Below are 23,222 nucleotides of genomic sequence, written 5' to 3' on the forward strand. Positions count from 1 at the left end.
GAAGGATTTATTTGAAAAAAACTTTAAACCTCTGAAGAAAGAGATTGAAAATGACATCAGAAGATGGCGGGATCTACCATGTTCGTGGATTGGAAGAATCAACATAGTAAAAATGGCCATCTTACCAAAAGCAATTTACAGATTCAATGCAATCCCTATCAGAATACCTACTAAATATTTTGTAGATATTGAAAGAACAATTCTCAACTTCATATGGAGAAACAAAAAGCCCAGAATAGCAAAAACAATCCTTTACAATAAAAGATCCGCTGGAGGAATCTCCATACCTGATCTCAAGCTGTACTATAGAGCAACAGTAATTAAAACAGCATGGTACTGGCACAGCAATAGGCTAGTGGATCAATGGAATCGAACTGAAGACCCAGAGATGAATCCACACACATTTGCTCACCTGATTTTCGACAAAGAAGCCAAATCCATTCAATGGAAAAACGACAGCATCTTCAACAAATGGTGCTGGTCTAACTGGATGTCTACATGTAGAAAAATGCAATTAGACCCCTATTTGTCACCATGCACAAAACTCAAGTCCAAGTGGATTAAAGACCTCAACTTAAAACCACAGACATTAACCCAGTTAGAGGAAAAAGTGGGGAAGAGTCTGGAACTCATAGGCACAGGAGACAACTTCCTGAACAGAACACCAACAGCCCAGGCCTTAACATCAACAATTAATAAATGGGACCTCATGAGGCTGAGAAGCTTCTGTAAGGCTGGTGACACTGTCAAGAGAACAAAGCGACAGCCTACAGACTGGGAAAAGATCATCACCGACTCTTCATCTGACAAAGGTCTAATATCCAAAATATATAAAGAACTTAAGAAAATAAACACCACCAAACCAAATAACCCAATAGAGAAATGGGGCGCAGAGCTAAACAGAGAATTCTCAACAGAGGAATATCAAATGGCTGAGAAACACTTAAAGAAATGCTCGACCTCCTTAGTCATCAGAGAAATGCAAATCAAAACGACACTGAGATTCCATCTTACACCCATCAGAATGGCTAAGATCAATAACTCAACTGACACCTCATGCTGGCGAGGGTGTGGAGAAAGAGGAACACTCCTGCATTGCTGGTGGGAATGCAAACTAGTACAACCACTTTGGAAAGCTATCTGGTGCTTTCTCAGAAAAATGGGAATAGGGCTTCCTCAAGACCCAGCTATTCCACTCCTTGGAATATACCCAGAGGATGTACTACCACACAACAGGGACATATGCTCAACCATGTTCATAGCTGCCTTATTCATAATAGCCAGAACTTGGAAACAACCTACGTGTCCCTCAACAGAAGAATGGATAAAGAAACTGTGGTACATTTACACTATGGAATACTACTCAGCTATTAAAAACAAGGAATTTCCAAAATTTGTGGACAAATGGATTGAACTAGAAATTGTCATAATGAGTGAGTTCACACAGAAGCAAAAAGAGCTAAATGGTATATACTCACTTATATCGAGACACTAGCCCAAGGTGTACGTCCCCATGAAAAACTGTACCTACCAGAATAATGGGTAAGAGGGGAGGACATCCTATTGAATCTTTAGGTGTGAGAAGCCTGGGAGAAAGAGGAAATGGAAGGATCCAGTGGGTCCTGGAAAACTACAGGCGAGTCTGGGCCCTGGGGTCCTCCGCAAACTGTGGCAACAGCCAAGGAAAAAATAGGCAGTAAAAACCTTGAACCCCTACCCGGACTAGCCGATGGACATTCTCCACTGTTGAGTGGAGAAGAAGATCTAACTCTCACACAAACTCTGGTGCCCCATATTTGATCATGTCCCTTGGATGGAGATGCCTGGTGGCACTCAGAGGAAAGATAATAGGTCACCAAGGAGAGACTTGATACCGTATGAGCATATTCAGGGGGAGGAGATCCCCCTCAGACACAGACATAGGGGAGGGGAGTAGGGGGGGGAAGTGGGAGGAAGGGAGGGATGGGAGGATACATGGGATGGGCTAACAACTGAGATGTAATATGTATAAATTAATAAAAATGTATTAAAAAAAAAAAAAAAAAAAAAAAAAAAAAAAAAAGAACGAACAAGCCTACACTCTTGGAAGACGTGTTCAGATCAGTCCCAGCCAAGAAGTAACTCCCACCTTTCTAATACTGATCTGCAGCTCTAAAACGGGAGAAACGATACGGCTCACCATCACCGTTCTCCCTCAACGGAACCCACAACACATGCAACTGCTTCTACCAAGAGGGAAGGAAGAAACAAAAACTGCAAGAGGATTGCAGCCTCGAGCCTATTTGAAGCATCCATCAGGGTATCCGGGTCACCGCTTGTTGTCAACTTTGCACAACCTAGAGCCACCTGAAAAGAGAGACCTTAAGAATCGCCTTGACAAGATTCACCTGTGGTGAGCAAGCCTGCCTTCATTGATGGCTGACATAAGCAGGCCCCGCCCACTGTGGGCGGCACCACCCCTAGGTGAGAAAGCCTAGGTAGTGGTCCTAACTTTATGGTTCCTGCCCTGACTTCCCACAGAGACGGACCGTTACTGTAAGTATACACTGAACTAAATCCTTTCTTCCCAGGTTGATCTGATCACGGAGTTTATCACCGGAAAGCACGTGTGGCAACCGGTCCAGAGTTCGGCTTACTCCTCCTCCTTTAGAGTTAGCGAGCATATGCTTTCTCAGTCCTTCCTACCTCTGTTTACCCAGCACTAAGGAGACTCTTAGAGCAAGGAACTTTCGAAAAATATCCTGATACTTCTAAACTGTATTAATTTACTCAGGAAACACTGGAAGCGCTCCAATCTATCTTTCTAGATTAAGACTTTTGGTTTTGACATAAATTGTGCAAAATGCATGTTAAGTTACTTTGGTCTTAACAGAGGAATGTAACACACGTTTTAAATGTTTAATTCAAAATAAAAGCGAAAAGTACTTAGACTGCCATCCTTCAATTGCCTGCCCAACAAAAGAGCAGCCAACTGAGTAACCAGACTACCTCAGTCACCTACAAACACGATGACTTCAGAACGCAGACCCTCCCTTCGGGTTCTCTAAAGCTCGTTGCTGCCCTCTTCTGGGAAAACATGGAACAAACCTAAGATCGCCTCATTTCTTCTGGTTTCACTATCTTAGCGAACCAAGCTTTCAGGAGAGAAGAAAGCAACTTTGCAGAAGCTTAAAAGTAGTTTCCCGCTTTTTCTTTTTTTCTTTTTCTTTTTCTTTTTATTTACTGAGTAGAGTATTTATTTATGTCGACAAAGTGGTCTTCAGTGTTTGGTATTTTAAATTACTGGTTTTCTATAGTTGAAGATCATAGAACAAGGATCCTTAGGGTTGCTACATTTACATTTCTCTTTTTTTTAAAATACATTTTTATTAATTTATACATATTACATCTCAGTTGTTAGCCCATCCCATGTATCCTCCCATTCCTCCCTTCCTCCCACTTCCCCCCTACTCCCCTCCCCTCCCCTAAGTCTGTGTCTGAGGGGGACCTCCTCCCCCTGAATATGCTCATACGGTATCAAGTCTCTCCTTGGTGACCTATTATCTTTCCTCTGAGTGCCACCAGATACATATTACATCAACTGAGATGTAATACGTATAAATTAATAAAAATGTATTTAAAAAAAAAAGAGAGAAAATGTCCCGCTTTTTCAACTAAAAAGGACTAAATGGCAGGAAGCTGCGAAGCCGGCTTTGGAGTCAGTTTGTCATGGCTACGGCTGTAGTCAAGGCCCAGCGTCCCTGGATCTCAGTGTAAGTCTGAAAACTGGGGCAAATACTAACGGTCCTTTTCCATTTATTTTTAAAGTGTGTGAACTTTAATTTTGGCTTAGCAATATTATTTACATTAGGTTTTACTTTTCCAAAGATATTTAAAAGTAGTTGTGGTCCAAGGAGAGACTTGATATCCTATGAGCATATACAGGGGGAGGAGGTCCCCCTCAGTCACAGTCATAGGGGAGGGGAGTAAGGGGAAAATGGGAGGGAGGGAGGAATGGGAGCATACAAGGGATGGGATAACAATTGAGATGTAGTATGAATAAATTAATAAAATATATTTTTAAAAGTAGTTACGGTCTTTTCAGGCCATTCTTAATTAGTAAACACACCTCATACACTATTATCCAACAGATATCACACTTAGGACTTCACTGGTTCTTGTAATCATGTGATCGCTGAGGAAAATATGAACCAGCTGCCCAGCCCAGCACATGCGAGTGCACAGTAAACACTGTGCTTCTCTCTGCTCTCCCTGGGGCCTATCTACCAGCCCCGTGACCTGTCCCACACCAGCCGTATGTACACGAAGGCCAGGACCTAATGGTTTTACTCTCTGCCACCCTTTGAGCTCTGCAGTCCTGTGATGTGTGCACCACGTTCCTTGAGGAAAAGTGAGTTCCACTCTCTGGACTGCCCTGTATCTATCTATCCCTCGGAGTCCACCACTGGGAGCAGGGGCAGAGAGTCCATGGCATCCTCCATCAAGGACAGCAAGCATAAAACATAAGCAATGGCACTACAAGAGCAACATGTGTGCTTACGAAACCAAACACGCTATATGACAACAACCATTTATTGCAAAATTTACCCAATTGATATGCCCAACTCTACACACAAACACAGGAAGATAGTGCCTCTGTCATTTCTGAGTGAGAAGCTTAGCTCTTCATTTAATAGCTTAGCAAAAGTGACTTAATATCTAGTGGTGCTACCAAGTTCTCTCTAGCCACGTCTCCCCCTTCAGATGTCTCAAGCCCTTCTACAACCTGAGGTTCACCCAAATCCTCAAGATAGCTGTCAAACTCTCTAGCTTCCTACCATGACACGGCGCCCCCTAGTGGCCGTAAAAGGTATGGATATTCATCCACCCTACTTGTCTTGAAACTGAAGGACTCAGTATGAGCCTGATAGCAGTCCCTTCCTTGGTCCAGTTAGTTGTTTTCTGGTCCCTTCTCTCTTTCTCAGAAGGTAGCAGAAGCACAGTAGACCCAGAAATGAGAATGGAGCTCAGACCTAACTCGTGCTATGCTTTGGGAAGTCCTTTTGATGCTGCTGTCTGCAAGGTGTATTAACAGCTCCCGCCCTTCCTTCATGCATGCACAACTGTTTTTGAACAAAGAAGGAAACTGACCAGAAAGTGGTGTGTAGGCTCCATGCTAGACTAGCCATTTCCATCACCCACCCCAGCTCTGTGCCTGCATGCTCACAGGACAGCCAGACTTCCACAGCCACAAATGGCCCCTTTATTCACAGAGTAGCCAAGGCAATCTTGTGGACTCAGAATCTGCTGCTGTTGAACATGGGGCCAGGCATACTGTGCTGGCCATGGCTCGGATGCGGGCATCACAGAGTCAGTGATGTTAGTGTGGAAGAGGTCAGGCTGCTCGGCTGGCCACAGCTGTGCCCAGGACAGCTCAGGCGGGGGGCGGGGGGGGGTAGGACAGTACCAGCTACGCATCTTGCCTAAATATGATGCAAATGTATCCTGTGTGCTACAAATCCCAAGGAATCCCTACCCATGGCATCCTATGGATGTGCAGCCACAATGGTAAAGAACAAAAATGTGGCCTTGGAAAAAAAGATGCCGTGACCTGGGGGATGAGTATGCTCCTCCTCTTAGGGAACAGCGCTTTCATTTTCAATGAAGAAGCAGGCAGCCACCACCTAAAGCAGGTAGTTGCCATTCCATCAGCAGGGTGGGGATGAGGCAACGGGGTGTGCCTCTGTATATGATGCAGCGTCACTCCCGAGACTCCCGCGTGTCGAATCATGAAGACCAGGTAAAATTGCAGTGAAGGACGCTCTACAGACTAATCGACCTGGCTTTTTCACAAGTGTAACTATGTGAGAAGCACTGCTCTGTGTTAAGGCAAGCGGGGCAGCTAAAAGAGGTACGGATTAGATCCTGTAGGGAAACTGACCAAGCTGGTAAACTGTCATTACCACCGGAGCAGCACGTGACAGAACGTGCAGGCTGGCGTTAACTTCTTGCTTTTGAGCACTGTAGTGTGGTGACATAGGAGACCGTCCTTGTTTGGGGGAAACACAAACTGAAGTGCAACTGTGAGCAAAGAGCCTCACGTGCTCTGTGTTCTGAACTGTCCCGGGCGAGCAGTGAAGGAGAAAGTATGTATGGAACATTATACAGCATTCTTCTAAGATTCTTAAAAGTTTGAAATTATTTCAAAGCACAAAGTGAAAATACCTAAGGCAACACAGTATTAAATAAATGTGAACTGTAATATTTCTACCTGCTGATTCCCAAACACACACTACAGTCAAATAGGGCCAATGGTTTTTGTTTTTTGTTTTTTTGTGGGTTTTTTTTTTTTGGACTGTATTTAAAATACAGAAACATAGATTGATGAAATTTTTTGTACCAACCCTGGCAGTGAGTGATTTCCCTTTCTCCTTAGTTGTTTTACTGTTTTGTTCTATTTTGTTTTGTTTTGAGACAGGGTTACCTGGCTGGCCTTGAACTCACCATCATATAGACCAGGCTGGTCTCAAATTCATGGGTTGAAGGGTAGCCTGGGCTATATATTAAGACTCAGTCATAAAGCAAAAACAAATCCAAGAATATTGATGATGATGATGATGATGATGCACCAGACTATGCAAGACACACAAGAACATATGACTGGAAATTCACATCTCTCAGTTCTACCGCTCCAAGATAAAGACAAACTGAATGGGATTTGGGATATACAGAACACTCCTATCTAATAAAATACTTTTAAAGGATGAAAATAAAGTCATAACCAGAGCAGATTCTTCATCTTCTCAACTTGCTAGACGTCTATAGGGAAAGTCTGGGCTACGTTAGGGTGCATTTTGCTGGAGATTAGACAGTAAGAACCGTGGCCTTTACTAGGCAGAAAGTGTTCTTTCTTTTTTTCTCTTCTTTCCTTTTTCTAAAAAATCTTTCCTCAAATTCATTTTGGTTTATTTGAAAGGCACTCCTGAGCATAGTTAGAAAGTTAATCTTGAAGCAAGGTCTAAGGAGAATTAGAACAGGAGATAGAAAGAAAGATGGAAATCTACCACAGATGTCTAGTGGAAAACACTGGATTTACATTCTAAACATATGTCCTGATGCCCACAGTACATGGAGTCTTCAGCTCTCATCACTGAAGCATCTCTTTGCAACAGATATAGGGACCGCTACAGAAAACCACAGCTGACCAGATGCCGAGTGCGGAGCCCAGTCGCAGTGGACACATCTACAAAACAGTCCTGTACCCAGGGCCAGGACTCAGGAAACGCTGAGGAAGAGGGGGGGATGTAGAGACTGTAAGAGCCAGAGACTGTAAGAGAAGACTGCTGTGAGATTGCGTCTCCTAGGAGTGTCAGAGGCTCCACCCATAAGACCTCACCAACATGCCCTGAGCAAGGAGGACAACTGACATGCTCAAGTGGATTGAGGAAAGAATGCAAAGCCTCAGCCCTACACAGAGAACTACAGGCAACCGAGGAATGCTGGGAGTGGGAGAAACAGTTTTCCCCAGGGAAGAGCACACCAATCTGGCTGCTTAATACCAAATAGTCAGTCTGGAAAACATACACATACAAGTAAGCACTACGTAGACTGCGCAGACTATATTTATGGGTATATATGTATATACATGTACATATAGGTACGTAAAACAATTAATGAGGAAAAGGCTATGGATTTGAAAGTAAGCAAGGAGGGGTGTGGGGGGTTTGGAGGAAAGAATAGGAAGAGAGAATTATATTATAATCTCAAAAAATAAAACAAATAATTTTAAAAGGAAAACCAGAGGAGGCTAGACCAAGAGAGATGGCTCAGTAGTTATGATTACTCGCTGTCCTTTCAGAGGACCCAGGTTCAATTCCCAGCACCCACATAGCGGTTCATCACCATGTGTAACTTTGGTTTCAGGTCATCAGCCGCCCTTTCCTGGCCTCCATGGGCACCAGGCATGCACACTGTGCACAGACATATAGGTAGACAAAACACCTATATAAAATAACCATTTTATAAGAATTTAAGGGCTGGAGAGATGACTCAGAGGTTAAGAGCACTGACTGCTCTTCAGGATGTCCTGAGTTCAATTCTCAGCAATCACATGGTGCCTCACAGCCATCTATAATGGGCTCTGATGCCCTCTTCTGTAATGCAGACATACATGCAAATAGAGCAGTCGTGTACATAAAACACGTAAGTAAATAAATACATCATAAGAAAGCAGGGGAGAAGCCACGTACAGTGACTGCGGCATGCCTGCAGTGCAAGCATCTGTGCTGCGGCCAAAGCATCAAGGGCCCGAGGCTACTCTGGGCTGTGCAGTGAAACAAGGAATGAAGGATGAACACTAGTAGAAAAGATAAGCGGGTGAAAGGATTCCAGTGCTGTCAGGGAGCAAGAATAGGCGCCTGAGATGGTGCGGACATGGGAGGAAGGACGTGCCACACATAACCCAACGTGCAGAGACTGGGGGAACAGATAAAACGTGCTGCTGCCAAGACAGTAAAACAAAGCACAGAGCCAACAAGCTAAAGAGTCCCTTGCAGAGAGAAGCCAGGGGAACTCTGACACTTTTTTTTTTTCATCTCTGGATGATATTTTGGATAGTTGATCAAAAGATCCCGGGCTAGACTCCAACAACACATGAGGAATAGATTCAGGCCCCTCTCTCTGCCTCCCATCCGAAGGCCTCGAACTTGCCAGGCAATTCCCGATCCCGGCACACTCTCTTTCACTAGATGGGAGCTTTTGACTTCCCGGTGCTGCCCCTTCAGACCCACAGCTGGACAGGCCAGAGGCCTGGAATCCAGGCTTTGATTAAGTGACTGTTATAATAACCCCGTAAGACCAGAAGCAATTGTGTTGCGGAGCGGCCGGTCGAGGTCAGACACTTACGGGGAAGGAGTCACTCACTCACATCTGACTGAAGAATGACCTAAAACGAGGCTAAAGCTCCAGCTAAGTGCACTTTGGGAAGAATGGTTTTCAAACTGTCAAAGCTTTGAAGTTAGTGTTCACTCACTTAATCCTGGATGTGATGAGACTCGGTGTCCAAAGTACATCCATCTGTCAGTTCCACTCATATCACACACAATTTTGATCCCCTCGGCTTTCTGTCTAAGCCAGCAAACATGGAGGCAAGCAAGAAACTTTGCTTCCTAAATCTACAGGGTATACATTTTTAATTACTAATAGATAATACTAAATTTAAAACCCAGTAATCAAACCGATGGCTACAGTTCACTAGATTTCATACATTATCATAATGAAATCCATAATAAAATAGTAATAAAATAATCCACGACAGGTAAATTCATATAAACCTGCATCCCCATTTTGAGAATCTAAAACCTATAACTGGAAATTTGTAGGTAATCAAATCTTAGTGACCATAGGTAGAATAAGAAAGAATCATGGGCCTTTTGTGAGAAATGAATTATATCCCACAGATATTCAACCAACCATTATAATCAAGTTTGGGGGTTGGAAAACGGTTCAGTCAATAAAGACCGAAGGCCTGTGCTTGCATTGCCAGCGCTGCCATAAACACTCCAGGCCCAGCGGACAACTATCACCCTAGCGTCGGCTTGTAGTGGGGTTAAGAGCATGAATGACAAGTATGCCATCCCAACAGTTCACTGGCTGACCAGTGAGTCAGTGAGCTTAAGGCTCAAAGAATGACACACTGTCTCAAAACACAAGTAGAAAGGAACTAAGGAAAGACATTTACCCTTGACCTCTGGCCTCCACAAGCATACATGCATACACATGACCCAGTATTCCATTCATTAAATACATGTTTTGCTTCATCATTTCAAACTAGGTTTTAAAACTGACTATTCCTCTTTTGTAAAAACGCAAAGGAAAGTACTATAGCAATCTCACTTCTCCAATATTTAAACCTTGCCTACACGCACAGTTTCTAGTCTTTATCGGGGGGGGTGGCGGGGGCGGCGCTGCTGCACGCAAAACTAAAACCATGCTAGCTTCACACTGCTTCTACGCCCAAACATGGGACAGCAACCCGAGACAACCAGAAGGAAAACTCACTACCAGAGCGATGCAGATCAGATAATTTCTACCCTGTGTGTGGGGAACCTTCTTCCTGTTTCTGTATGGTTTTTCACTTCTGGCTGAGGGAGAGGATCCCTCGGGGCGCTGGGGGCAGATGGTGCTTACCTTCTTGGCTCTTTGGGCTATGTCTGGCGTTCTCGTCAGCAGCTTCTCAATCAGGTACTCTCTGTTCTGCAAAACAAATGACCCCAGAGTTGAACCCCAGATCAGACGCATGCAAGCTCAAGGCCGTTTCAAAATAGCAGATTGACTTGGGGGGGGGGGTTTAAGCATGTTACCTTGGCTTTCTGGAAGAATTTGCATTTTAAAAGTTCTGCTGCTGTGGGCCTGAAAGATCAATAATAAATCAGAGTTGAGACAATCACCATATAATTAAATACACTGCCTTGATGCTACAGCTTAACCTCAGCCCATTTCTGGAAGACTGAGGGTAGGGCAAGCAAAACCAACAACTACGTCAGTCACAAGCTGGCACTGAGTGAAGCCGTGTTGGTTTTCTGGTTCTTTCCAAATTCCTCTACCACAAAACACATAAAGTCTTGTGAGTTAATGGTTGGGCACAGTCACTTTTTCAGCCTCCATTCCTCTGCTTCAGTGTGTCAGCATGGGAGTTGATGAGAGCTGGCACGCCACCTTCTGTGACCTCGCACGAAGAAGCCATACGAACTGCAACATGACCCCGTCAAAGGACCTTCAGTCCGCTGTGCACTGTGATTCCCAGGGAACAGCAGCTACTGAAATGGGCTAGACCCTGTGTGCCAGGATTTAGTCTAATTCAAGTGTATGTGGACCACTGGTTTTATTTTTTTCAAGGAAATTCAAATGGCATGGTAGTTACTAAAATGCAAATTCACTTAAAGGCACTTCTAGACATGTTTATTTCTTTATGTTATCATGTGACCTGTTTCACTATGCTCTCTGTCCCATAAACTCTAAGTCAGGTCTAGAAGGCTCAAAGAACCTCCCTCTTGCATCTGAATGCTGACAAGACTGCTCATAAAACTACACATTTAAAGGCATTTCAGATTGCACAGTTCGGACAGGGGAACGCACAGTTGGTAGAGTTTGTAAATTCTCCAAAGTTCAGATGACTCTGAAATTTCAAAATACATTTTGGATCTGGCCTTCTCAAGCTGTGAGGGACACTGTCATGACCTGCACTGCAGCATCACAGAGGTGGTGACTATTAGGATAGTCCACTCTTAGCAAGCTTGGTCCCCGGGCTCCAAAGCTCAACACTGGACAGTCTGCTTTCCCCACAGTAATTAGCCAGTGTCCTGCAGGGTGAGGCCTTGGCTCTGTATGGTTATCCTGTGACTGAAAATCTTCCCCGTGGTTTACCATCTTTGCCTTAAATATTTCATGGGACATAGCAGAGCATCGATTTCCTACTTTCAGCATTCCTTCTATGTTCAACTGACAATCACCCATAAAAAATTAGCTTCCTTTGTCAACAATTCCTTAATTGGGACTCCATTTCACATCCGTTTTCTCTATTTGTATCTGTATAAAGGAGGAGCAGGGTGGGGAAAGGCTGCCCTGATACTCATCCTATAAGGCTGGAGACTCTAGTCAATGGAGAACACTTGCCTAACCTCCAAGAGGCTACATCCTACATGAAGAAAAGGAAAGGATGGAGGAAAAGAGAGAAAGAGGGAGGAAGTAGGAGGAAAGGAGAAAGGGTAGGTCGTGGTACAATCTGCTAGATGACGAGCCCCTCCCCTTCCAAGAGGAAAACTGGGGAGAGATGAAGGAGTATTCTAGATAAAAGTAGACCTAAAATATAAAGCCAAATGCAGCTCATTCGCTTGGTTCAGCACTAGGTTTGGAAAGGAAGCACCAAACATTACGAAACACGTTTAGAAATAGATCTGTAATTCACTACTACATAGCCTGGCTTTTTGTTTGTTTGTTTGTTTTTAAAAGAAAATACTGCCCATTTTCTTAAATGTGGCAATGCATCATGATGACATCATAATGACATGACCTCATTTAGAAGAAATATGCAGTGACCTGCTGTCCCTTGCTTTCTGTAAATAAAATGAGCACATACACAGGATGGGAAATGCTAAGTGCTAATAATGATGGAACAGGTGAGGCCAAAGTAAACACCGAGCTGTCTCCCACGCTTTCTATATCCTTTTAAAGCTGTATGATGGCAAGCTGTCCTCACAGGCTAAAGCACGAAAAGGACTATATTAGGGTGATGGGGACAAGTTTAGAAATTGTCCTTGTGCCTAAAACGATAGACTGCTATGGAACCCAGAGGCCTCACCCAGATGCCACAGAGACCAAACTCACGGAGAGCGAGGGAACCTCAGCAGGCACGCACACGGGCTGCCTAAGTCTCAGAGTCCAAAACTGTATTTCTAGGCAAGGAAGATTTCTGTCCTAACGTTTATCGGTTTCCCTTAAATTTCGAGAATATTAGCTATCCGTCCCTCTCAAAGAAGCCCAAGTCAGGCATCCACCACAAGAGCTGCTAACTGAAAGCTGCTTTAAGTAAATAAGAGTCTAAACCACAGGAGAGGCATATCCCGTGGCCAACGCAGTAGATGCATGAGTTTGCATCTTGTCTAAAAAGCAAAGAACTTGGAGATGAGGAAGGAACTAGCCGTTTCATCTGATGCCTCGGTTACTATTTTGCTGTATATTCGTCTTGCTCATCATCCTGCATTGCCTCTCCTCAGAGGTGCAGTCTCCTGAAAGAAACCCAATCACCACGATCAAGTGACACCGAATCTTCGGATGCGCTTTTGCCTTCAACTACAATGGCGTTCTCGCCTGTCTCTTGCTCACTCGTGACAAAGCAGAGCCTGCTGTTCTCAATTGAAAATGGTTCATAACCAACTAGTTCACTTTGCTCCTAAGTCAAGAAACAGTTTAGATGTCAACATCCTCATGATCTCTCTCCCAGTTTCTGTGAATAGAACTCACTGCTCTGAACCTCGTGCTTGGGAACAGGCTTTTCCCACTCCCACGCCGTGTTTACCTCAATATATGATGCTCACCCCTCCCCGCTAGCTCCACTTGATCGTGTTATGAGCCCTTCGAAGGCAAAGAGCCTGTAGAATTCATTTTTGCATTCCCAATGCCCAGCACAGAACAGCAAACAACTATCATAGCTCAATTTCACACCCCGGCGTGAAGCAACAGTGATGCCGGTAGACATTCGCACGCAGGACTGTATCTCCTGCGGCTAAGTTTAGCCAGCACTGAAGTCTAAGCATCTGCTCAGCACAGCGAGGAAAAAAAAAAGAGAGAGAGAGAGAGAGATGGGAAACACAGTGAAAACGAGGTGCACCCTAGCAAAACAAAGAGTGGGGACAGAAGAGGTGCCAAGTTGGGGACCCAAAATCATTTTCCCTTTCCTCAGTAACTCCTCATACTTCTTCTCCGTGGCAAGGGTCAAATGTTAAACCAAGGTAGAAAGAGGGCTGTGAAATGCGAGACTGACCTTGACAAATAGGACTGGGAAAATTCTTTCCCTTCCAGAGAAAGGTTATTTCTATGGCAACCAAAAGCGTAAAGGGGGAAAGCGTATTGCAGAGAAAATCCTTTCCCCCATTCCTCTCCCCCATTATCCTTCATCACACCAGAAGAAGAAATTGCTTTAAAAAAAAACACATTCTTTTTTTTTTTTTTTAAATAGAAACAATTGTTAAGGTGCAGGTCACCCTAACCCAATACAGAGAACAATTCAACAGCAGGTCATTGGTTTCTTTTGCACTGAAGTCAGCTTTGGGGTAAAAACCTCACATCTGCCAAGCTACCTCCATGAGAAAGTAGTAGACAGGAGAAGTAGGCAAATGAGGAAAACGAAAGTGAGAGACAAACAGTGGCGCCTGCTGCCCATCTCCACTTAGGCTTGCATGTCCCTGCCTCCTTACTTATTTACTGCCATTTATGCTGCAGAAACTACCGCTATAAGCCTTCCTGTGGAGCCATCAAGACAACCTGTTTTTTAACTGAGTTCTACTGGAGCAAGGCATGGTCTGGCCACCTCTCACATGGCTGCTAACCACCACCCAGCAATGTAAAGCAGAAACACTGTTTTACAGGAAATGCTAAAATACTACTAGCACCTGAAATAGTCCAGGCTATGAATGACTGAAACTGAAATCTATTTAAAAACAAAAAACAAAAACAACGCAGTATTCTGCAAGCACTAACAGTCTCAGAAGAAAATCTCTCACCAGATTCCTGATACATATGGATGGGCCAAAGCCCACTGAGACTAAAATGAATCTCAAAGGATTGGGGACAAGTATTATACAGTATAAACAGTTCTCAAAACATGCTTTAATAAATTCAAACAGTTTACTGACCTCAGGCAGAACTGCTGTGCACAGCCTCCCTCCCTCGGCAACGTAATATTCCAGTTTAACTCACTTCTGACAGATTTGTCTATGTAACATCTGCCCATTTAGTGCTCAATATAAATGTTCAATCTTTCTATAGGGTGTCACTACTTAGGAGTATGTAATCTATAAGAGCAAGGCTCATTTTATCAGGAAAGAGCAAGATATCCTGCTATGCAAATGCAAGCAACTTTGCCTGGGCTTAATGCAAACCACAAACTTCCATGGGGCACAGGGCTCCCACACCTCAGCTCCATGTCACATGGACAGTGCAGAGCCTGGCATGCGAGCACAGGAGGGAATCTGTCCCGGGTGTCCTGCCATGGTGCTTGTCACTGGTTGCTCAGGTCTCTTAGCAGCACCATGGCTTTGCTGCCGGTGAACTCAGATTGTAGGGAGATGAGCTAATGCAGGCAGCACAGACACATAAAAGTTACCAGTTTCCTTCAACTCCTAAACCCACTTGAATCTGGTTTCCATTCCTGAAACTCTCTTCAGAGGACTTAAATCTCCTCCAGACTACACTCTATGAGTCTCCACATATAAAGCTGAGTGTACAGTCTTCCAAAACATTTGAATTTATTATGTAAGTCAACAAATGTGTACAGCATAATAGTGATATATATATATATATATATATATATATATATATATATATATTGCATACTGTGATTAGTACATAAAATCACTGCAATTCTCCCAGCCAGAGTGGATACTTCCTAAGCTCTGAAGCCTGCCCGGCATTCTGCTGTGTGCCTCGAGTGTCACTTGCCTGCGTCCTCAGAGCAATCCTCTGACATGAGCATTACTAGGCCCATTACATGGACAAAGAAATGAATTCATGAGAACGAGAATAAGATAGAGCTAGAAAACCCAGTCAGCAGTGCAAAACTACAGGAAGAGAACGGAAAGAAAAACACAACAGAGAAAAAAGCAGAAAGTCTTAAACAGCATGACAGAGCAGAAGAGCAGAAGGGACTAAATATATCCTGGGGAAATCATCATTTCAAAATTTTGTCACGTGCATCTTGCTATGTGTATATTTCATACTGGTTGTGTTTTAAATGACAGGTTACATCAAATCAACCCAACAATATTCTTTTTTCCATCCTCACAATCCATGGTAGTTTCTTGTGTATTTGTTTGTTTGTTTGTTTTTACTTTTCTTAAACTTGTCACGTCACATCCATCTTCCATGTCTGTGTCTTTTCATGGAAAGAAAGAGCCTCTGGGAAGCGAGGACAGCACTATTGGTCTACACTGCAGCTCTTCTAACTGAGAACAGCTGCAGTTAAAGGGCCAGCACTTAGAGGAGGCCCTCACACAGGAGGGAAAGGGTTCATGTGCACAGCAATACACAGTGCGTGGCTGCCTTCTGAAGGATCTGCATCTCCTCTCTGGCCCACTGTCTCCCACACACTCACACAGAGAGGGAATCAGATGTCTGAACTCACACAGTGAATAAACCTGGAAAAGTCTTTAAGTTTACTAAGAAACAAAAATGGTCTATTGTGTTAGACTGTTAGAACACTAGCAGTTCTACCCTAAGGAACCTTTTTCAGAGCTGTGTGACATCACTCACCACAGCCACTAGGTGGATCTCAACTTGTTCCAGAATTCGGAAGGCTGTTAGTAAAGCCCAGAATTAACAGAAACACAAGGCTGGCTCTCTCCAGGTGTGGAGGCTCAGCCAGTTCCCTGTAATGTCACATTTGTCCTTGTGGCAAAAATACAAGGAGAAGCAAAAGATGAAGAACAAAGTTAGGATCTCAGAGCAGTCTCCCTTTGGGGAGAGGGGGGGAGGAAGGCCTAGTGAAAGATCACGTGACACTGGAAGAAAAATAACCCCTAAAAACCAAGCATAAAGACGAGAGACATGTGGAGCAGAAACAGTCTGAGGGATTACATGCAGGAAATAAATAAAAGATTTGCAATAGCAAATAGTCACAAAGTCTCACAACAACTGTGCTTAGGCTAAAGAAACATGCCCTGAGAGTAATACTGTACAAATGTAAAAAGCCTGGTAAATTACACAAAGTTTACAACTGGAATAAAGCAATACTTTCCAGCAACAGGGTTCCCTCCTTGAGTGGGAGACTTCCAGAAGAAGTTGTTTATGTTTATTATTGTTGTTGTTGTTGTTGTTGTTACTATTATTTCTAAGTAGAATGGCAGTGCCTTGGATGACCTATGGCCGACAGGCCTGTAAGGGAAATGCCACATCTCTACAAGGCTTGTGTGATTTTAGATGCTAAAGCACTCTGGGTTCCATAATCAACACCAGGGGTATTTCAAAGTCACGGGATTAAAAAGGAAGAAACAGCTGATCCAGTGCTGGGCAGTAACATGAGAACACAGAGGAAACACGAGGTTAATTTAAAGCCGGCTGCTTCCGCTCACGTGATTAACCTTTCTAGGTACGCTTTTCTCCTCTGATAATCTTTTAAACAGCCCTAACAACTTGTTCTGCAACTAAAAGGAAGCTCATGTAAAATTCAGTAACTGGCCCGGTTCAGACTGGAGCTGGCTGGATGTTCAGATCCTGAGGGGTCAGGTCAACCTAAGCTCCTCTCAGCTCCATCAGGGCCTTCTGGCTTCTCCTTTGTCCCCTCCCTTTTCCATGGTGGCTGCGCCTACCTGCCTACCTGGAGAAAGCGAGATCAATTCTTCCTCCACCTTCTCCTTTATGCCATGCTGGCTGCTCCCCACTAACCGGATGGATGACAAGTGGGGGAGGGGGGACAAACACAGCAAGGCATCTTCTCTCATCCACAAACATAGCTTTGCCAGGACTCAAACCAGGTCCCTCGATCCCGCTCTGAGCAGGGCATACCTTTTGGAAGGATCTTTCTGAAGACACAGTGAAAGTAACTTCCTGAAGGACTTGCCGTATTTTTTCATCATTTCCTTATCCTCTACTCCGGTTTCTAAAGTGGGCGGGTCATTTTGCAAAGTCAACATTAGCACCTGCAGCAAAAACAAAGGAGGAGACCCGCTCTGTGGAAGAAGTGGTGGTAGAATTTTCACTTTTTTTTTCCACAAAAGAATCAAAGACGTCCTTGACTGAGTTACAAGCGCGCTTTCCCCCCAGGATTTTAGTGGCCCTACAGTCCTGAAGGAACATATTTCCCTTTGCAGAGCTGCCCACACCCTCCTCTCCCCTTTGGTTGCTCCCATGGACAGAACTTATGAAACGTGCTCTGTGTGTTAATAATAATTTCTCAAGGCCACAGGGAAAATGTTTTCTGGGAAGTAGCTCTCACAGGACCTCAGGGAACAGGGAACTTGTAGCTGGAACACAGGCTGGTTGGGAAAGAAAGGGACAGTCAAGTGGTAAGGCCATTCCTAAGTACAGAACCCGCTGTACTTAAGGCTCCTGCAACATATTAGCAACCCTAAAAATAAAACCACAGCATCCCCGGAGGTACCGTGATTTTCTCTTAAAGAGAAAACAAAATGAGAAGACTGAAAAGAAAAAAAAAAAGAAAGAAAGAAAGAAAGAAAGAAAGAAAGAAAGAAAAGAAAAGAAAAGAAAAAAAAAAGAGCCTGGTAAAAATTGAAAGAATAAGACAGTGATGTCCAGGATATAATTATGAGTTACAAAAACCTATAATTATACCAAAGGATGCGCTACATGGCAGGGGACAACAACTACAGTTTCATGTCAAAAAGAAGTAACCCATCTCTTTCACACTAAGACAAGTATTTGCTGTAAAAGCAAGTAGCGTGTTAGCATACTATTGACCTACAAAACGAGCACACCTCCTTGACGCAGGAAGCAGCCCTGATTTATGCAAATGCTATACATGCCAAGACTCCTTTCAAACACTTTGAGATGTGTGAGCAGATGCAGGAGAGAAGAGACTGATGTCTGTGGAGGGCATCAGCCCAAAGGAGAGCGTGCACTACTGTCAGCTCCTGAGAAAAGCCCTGGTGGGGTCTTCAGGCCAGGACTAACTGGTGCCTCTAGAGATTCAGGTGGGAGACACACGTGGAGAGGCAGGGAGATAAAGAAACATAAAAAATAAAAAAGAATGGACAAAAGACCAAGTTCTCAGAGTCTCTTGAGTATTGGGTCCATCAAATCTCTTCTATGGTTTACATTTCAATTTCAGATTTTCTGCTGAAAGAAAATCTTACAGATAAAGACATGCATATACACTCATTTGGTATACCACTGACACCTTAACTATATTGAAACAATAGATAGAAACAGAACGGGGTGGGGGTGGGGCTCAGCAGTGCAGTATGCTCAGCTCTGGTGAAGTCCTAGGCACAATCACCAAGAGTACTTTGGTAATAAGAAATTGACACCACTGGAACGTTAACAGATTATTGGTGTCTGGTGAGAGCGTGGGTCTTTATTTTTCCTTGCTATTCTTACTTGTCCTTTCAAGTTCTCTACACTAAGAAAGTACATCTAGGGGACAGAGGTTGGGACACAGCCAGGAGATCCAACCCAAAGCTCACGTTCCCTAACCATGTGCTCTAGATCCCTAAGATCTGCACCACTGCCTGCTTCTTAAACTGATTTTTAAAAACTAATTATTTATTCACTTTACATCCTTGTCATACATAGCCCCACCCTTCCTCACTTCCCAGTCCCACCCTGCCACCCTCTCCGCCATCTTTCTCCCCTATTCCTCAGAAAATGGGTGCCCCACTTCAAATCCACCCCAGCTCAATCAAGTCACATCAGGACTGAGCTTGTTCTCTTCCCCCGTGGCCTGGCAAGGCAGTCCCACCAGGGGGAAGTGATCGAAAAGCCTCTTTTAAATTTTCTAAAAATGAAATGATGGAAAATAAAGCCAGCATAGGCTAGAGATTTGATGAAACATCTTCACACTTTCCACTGAACAACTGCAGCCTCAAAACAAAATCTAGTTGGAAAGATCAGAAACACTGCCACCATCTCAGAGGTAGAGGGGAGAGAATAATAAAAACCTGAAAATAGTACCCAAAGTATCTGGTGCTTCAAAACACTGTGACTCACTCGCATCCGATGAGCCACAACAGCACACTCTGGGAACAAGCTGAAAACGGGAAAGACTATATATTTTTTTAAGCAGCCTGAAACCCATCTGCAAATGTGACAGCCCTCTAACGCATTCTGAGATTCTGTTGGTAGACCTAAGATTGTCCTGGTCTTTCAAGAATCAGTAGTCAGAGCCCTGCATCTCCTCAACGCCAGCTGTACCAAGTCACAGAGCAGGGCACTGCTCTACCTCTGTCAACTTGGCGCATGAAGAGCATGAGTCAGCCTTTAATTTGGCTGCATCCCACCCCCCCCCCCACGTACTCCCACAAGCCTGTGAGGAAAATAAGCATATTCAGGAGAACTGAGGGACCCATGCCCCCACCCACACCACCCTCACCCCCGTCACAGTTCCAACCCGGCGAATCACCCCACAGTCATTACTTTCATTGGCGGGTACTTGTGGTAAGGCGCTGCTCCGGTTGCTAATTCAATGGCGGTTATTCCAAAACTCCACATGTCAGCCTTGAAGTCATAGCCTCTCACCTAAGAAAAGAGGAGAAAAGACACCCACAATGATGTAACACATCAAGACATCCATTACTATGTTAGATATCTGAAGCTGTTTACAAAATTTCAGAGTTTGCTGAGGGCTAGCTAGCAATCAGGAATTCAAATCTATATTGTATAATAAATCTACAGCCATGAAATGTTAACCCTGCAGTGAGCCACACCTGTGCTATTGGAGACTAACTAGGCACATTCTCTATAGATATATTAATGCTATGTATTACTGTACTGTAGCAATCAAGGTAACTTCTTTTTACCTGTTCCATGACTTCAGGGGCCATCCAACACGGGGTGCCAACGAACGTTTTCCTGACTTTATTCCGGGTAACATCACCCCCTGTTGCTAAGAATGCACTTACCCCAAAATCTGAAAAAAAAAGAAAAAAGAAAAAAAGTCAACCTTATTTTCTGTTTATGTGGCTTATAAAATCTGATCTTGATCTAATCTCTCCCTGTTGGGGCTCAGGGTCCTGATGGATAGCTGCAAACACATTCGTGGGGATTTCTCAGGAGCAAGCCAGGCCTTTGCTGCCATCCACCATCTGCTGTTCTGTACACTGCAGAAAATGCTATCAGAGGAAACGGGCCAGCAAGCTCACCATAGCATGCGATGTTTTCTACTGAAAAGGTACCAAAAGTTGCTTTTTTAAAAAAATAAATTACACTATCAATGAAAGCATAAAGACTTTTTAAGATATAAAATGTCTTGGTTCTTATCTAAGTTTTTTTTTTCATTAATCACTACTAAGAATACCACTGGAGAAAGTAAGTATCGACTGTGATATAGTAATTTTTTTATTTTTATTGTGATTTCTCTAGCCCATTTAACTCTTAAGTTATCAATGTTATAAAGGAAAAAAAATGAATCCACTCCATGTCACCATGTCCTAGACTAAACGGTCTATACTAATAATACCTTGACTGACATCATAAGAGCAAACCCACACACCAGGTACCGAAAGCTCGCTGCAAGCCTAGTGCTGTCTTTAGGCAACAAAGGAAAGGCTGAGTCAGCACAGACTGGGTTTTTTCCCCCAAAGTTTGCTTCCTTAATAATTTTCATGAGTGCAGATGGAATGTTAAGTAGAATTAAAATAATCTCTTACTTTACTTCATTTATTAAAAGCCTGTGTGTACATGAGTGCATGAGTCCATGTGTGTGCACGCGCATGTGTGTGGGAGGACACCAAGGATGAGTGTGTGCTCATGGCGTACTTGTGGAGGTCAAAGGACAAGTCTCAGAAGCTGCTTCTCTCTTTGTACTGCAGCAGGACTTCTCACTGTTCCTGCTGTGCAGCAAACAACAGGCTGCCTGACCCACAGACTTGCAGGCTTGTCTCCACCCCCCCCCCCACCTCGCTATTGGAGCACTGGGATTACGGATGCACTCCATCACGTCTGGCTCGTACACATGAGTTCGTGGGATCGAACTCACATCCTTCAGGCTTGTGTGGCAAGCACTTTCACCCAATGATCCATCTCTCTGACCAAAAACCATCGTACTCATCCTAATACTCGTTAGAAATTTGGTATGTGAGCTTACTTTGCATATAGACAAACATTAAAATATAACTTCTGCAGGGGACAGCTGCTGCCTGTTGATGCATGCTCACTTACATTTTTGCATAGAGTAAGAGTAGTTTATAAATGAAAGAAGCAACTACTCAGGGCTAGCATATATTTTGGTAACAGCCATATCGAGCATCTCTCGAGAGAGAGAAGTGGGAGACAGAAAGGTCAGAGTGCAGTGAGGCATGCCTTTCATCCCAACACTTGGGAGGCACAGGCCAGCCAGGGCTGCATAGTAAGACACAGGCCATCTGCCAAAAAGGAGGGGCAGCCAGCATCTCACCACAAGGCAGGACACTATGCCCTATGACTGCTGCAATGTTGCGCTGATATACTTCTCTCTTGCTAGTTCCCTTCGTTGTCTGTCAGGACAACGGCATTTACAAAACACAACCTCAAGTACAAACCTACATCAAAGGCTTATGTTGGCTGGGTTTAGACCTACAGCACTGGTAAACACCGGTGTGATTTAGTGACATTGTAACTAGTCCCCTGAGTACAAATCTGTTGAATTTATTTACTGTTAAACATGCTCAATTCTCAACAGGGTATCGGTTACAAGTAAATGAAATGAAAATGAAGAGATGGCGCCTTTGTTCCTGCTGCTACTTGCACGTTACTATTGAAGAAAAGCTATGTTGGGGTAATCTTGTGTGCTGTGTAAAGACTGTCATCATACTATTCTGGTGTTGGTTTCTGTACCAGCAGGGAGCTGAGCACAGCTCAGACACTGATATTGCTATTTTTATAACATCACCTGTCTCAGTGTTTTGTGAACCTTCTTCTCTCTGACCTTCTTCTAGGTTTAATAAAGAGCCAAATGCCTATAGCAAGGCAGGAGCGCATAGGCGGGACTTCTGGGCAGAGATAGGAACTCTGGGAAAGACCCACGCATGGGAGATTCACCAGCCAGAAGCGGAGGAAGAAGCAGGTGCCAGGACTGAGGAGCGGTAACAAGTCATGTGGCAGAAAGTAAATGTGTACAAAGGGGTTAATTTAAGTCATGTGAGCTAGTTGCGAACAAACCTAAGCTGTAAAGCCAAGCTATCATGCTAACAAAAGGTCTCTGTGTCATTACTTGGGCAGGTGGCAGGTCGAGACATTCTGGCGATAAAGTTATATTTTGAAAAATGCCATACAATTTAATTTGCGTATATGGAATCTACTCTAAAATTCTTTGAATGACCACACAGGTAGCTCACAGAGGAGTCAAGTAACTGTCATTTATAAGGGGATGCTGTTAGTTCACAAGCCGATCTGCTAGCCTACTAGCCCCTCTGATCTGCTTCTACGTTGCTTAGCAACTTCTGACGTCATCATCATCATCATCATCTGCTGCCTGCCACCAGGTATGTGTGCTAGAGGCACCAGATATCAAAGGACAAATGCTCCATCTCCTCTTTCTTTTACCTCTCTCTTTTGCACTCTTTCTAAGGGGACCCCCTTTTTCTTCCTCTCTCTCTCCCACACTGTCTCTCTTGTCTCTGTGTCTCTGGCACACTCAGGCCCTAACTCCTCGCCCTCACCCTTACCCCAAATAAATCTCTCCATATCATATTGGTTGCATGTCATCTCATTCTTTTTTTTTTTTAAAGAATTACTTATTTATTTTATGTATATGAGTATTCTATTTGCATGTACACCTGCATGCCAGAAGAGTGCATCAGATCACATTACAGATGGTT

The 23,222-nt window shown here is 43.9% G+C and overlaps 1 protein-coding gene across 1 annotated transcript in view; it reads right to left on the minus strand.

The window, feature by feature from the left end:
• STK39 (serine/threonine kinase 39) overlaps positions 1-23,222 on the minus strand; it is a 269,519-nt gene that overhangs the window by 144,848 nt on the left and 101,449 nt on the right. The window contains exons 6-10 of the mRNA XM_084798901.1: positions 20,226-20,335; positions 19,843-19,944; positions 17,257-17,390; positions 10,341-10,389; positions 10,168-10,233 (exon numbers count right to left, since the gene is read on the minus strand). Coding sequence (XP_084655027.1) covers positions 10,168-10,233; positions 10,341-10,389; positions 17,257-17,390; positions 19,843-19,944; positions 20,226-20,335 — 461 coding nt within the window. The remainder of the gene's footprint in view (positions 1-10,167; positions 10,234-10,340; positions 10,390-17,256; positions 17,391-19,842; positions 19,945-20,225; positions 20,336-23,222) is intronic.

The sequence above is a fragment of the Acomys minous genome, assembly GCF_964271855.1.
Source record: "Acomys minous genome assembly, chromosome: 10".
Classification (NCBI taxonomy): domain Eukaryota; kingdom Metazoa; phylum Chordata; class Mammalia; order Rodentia; family Muridae; genus Acomys; species Acomys minous.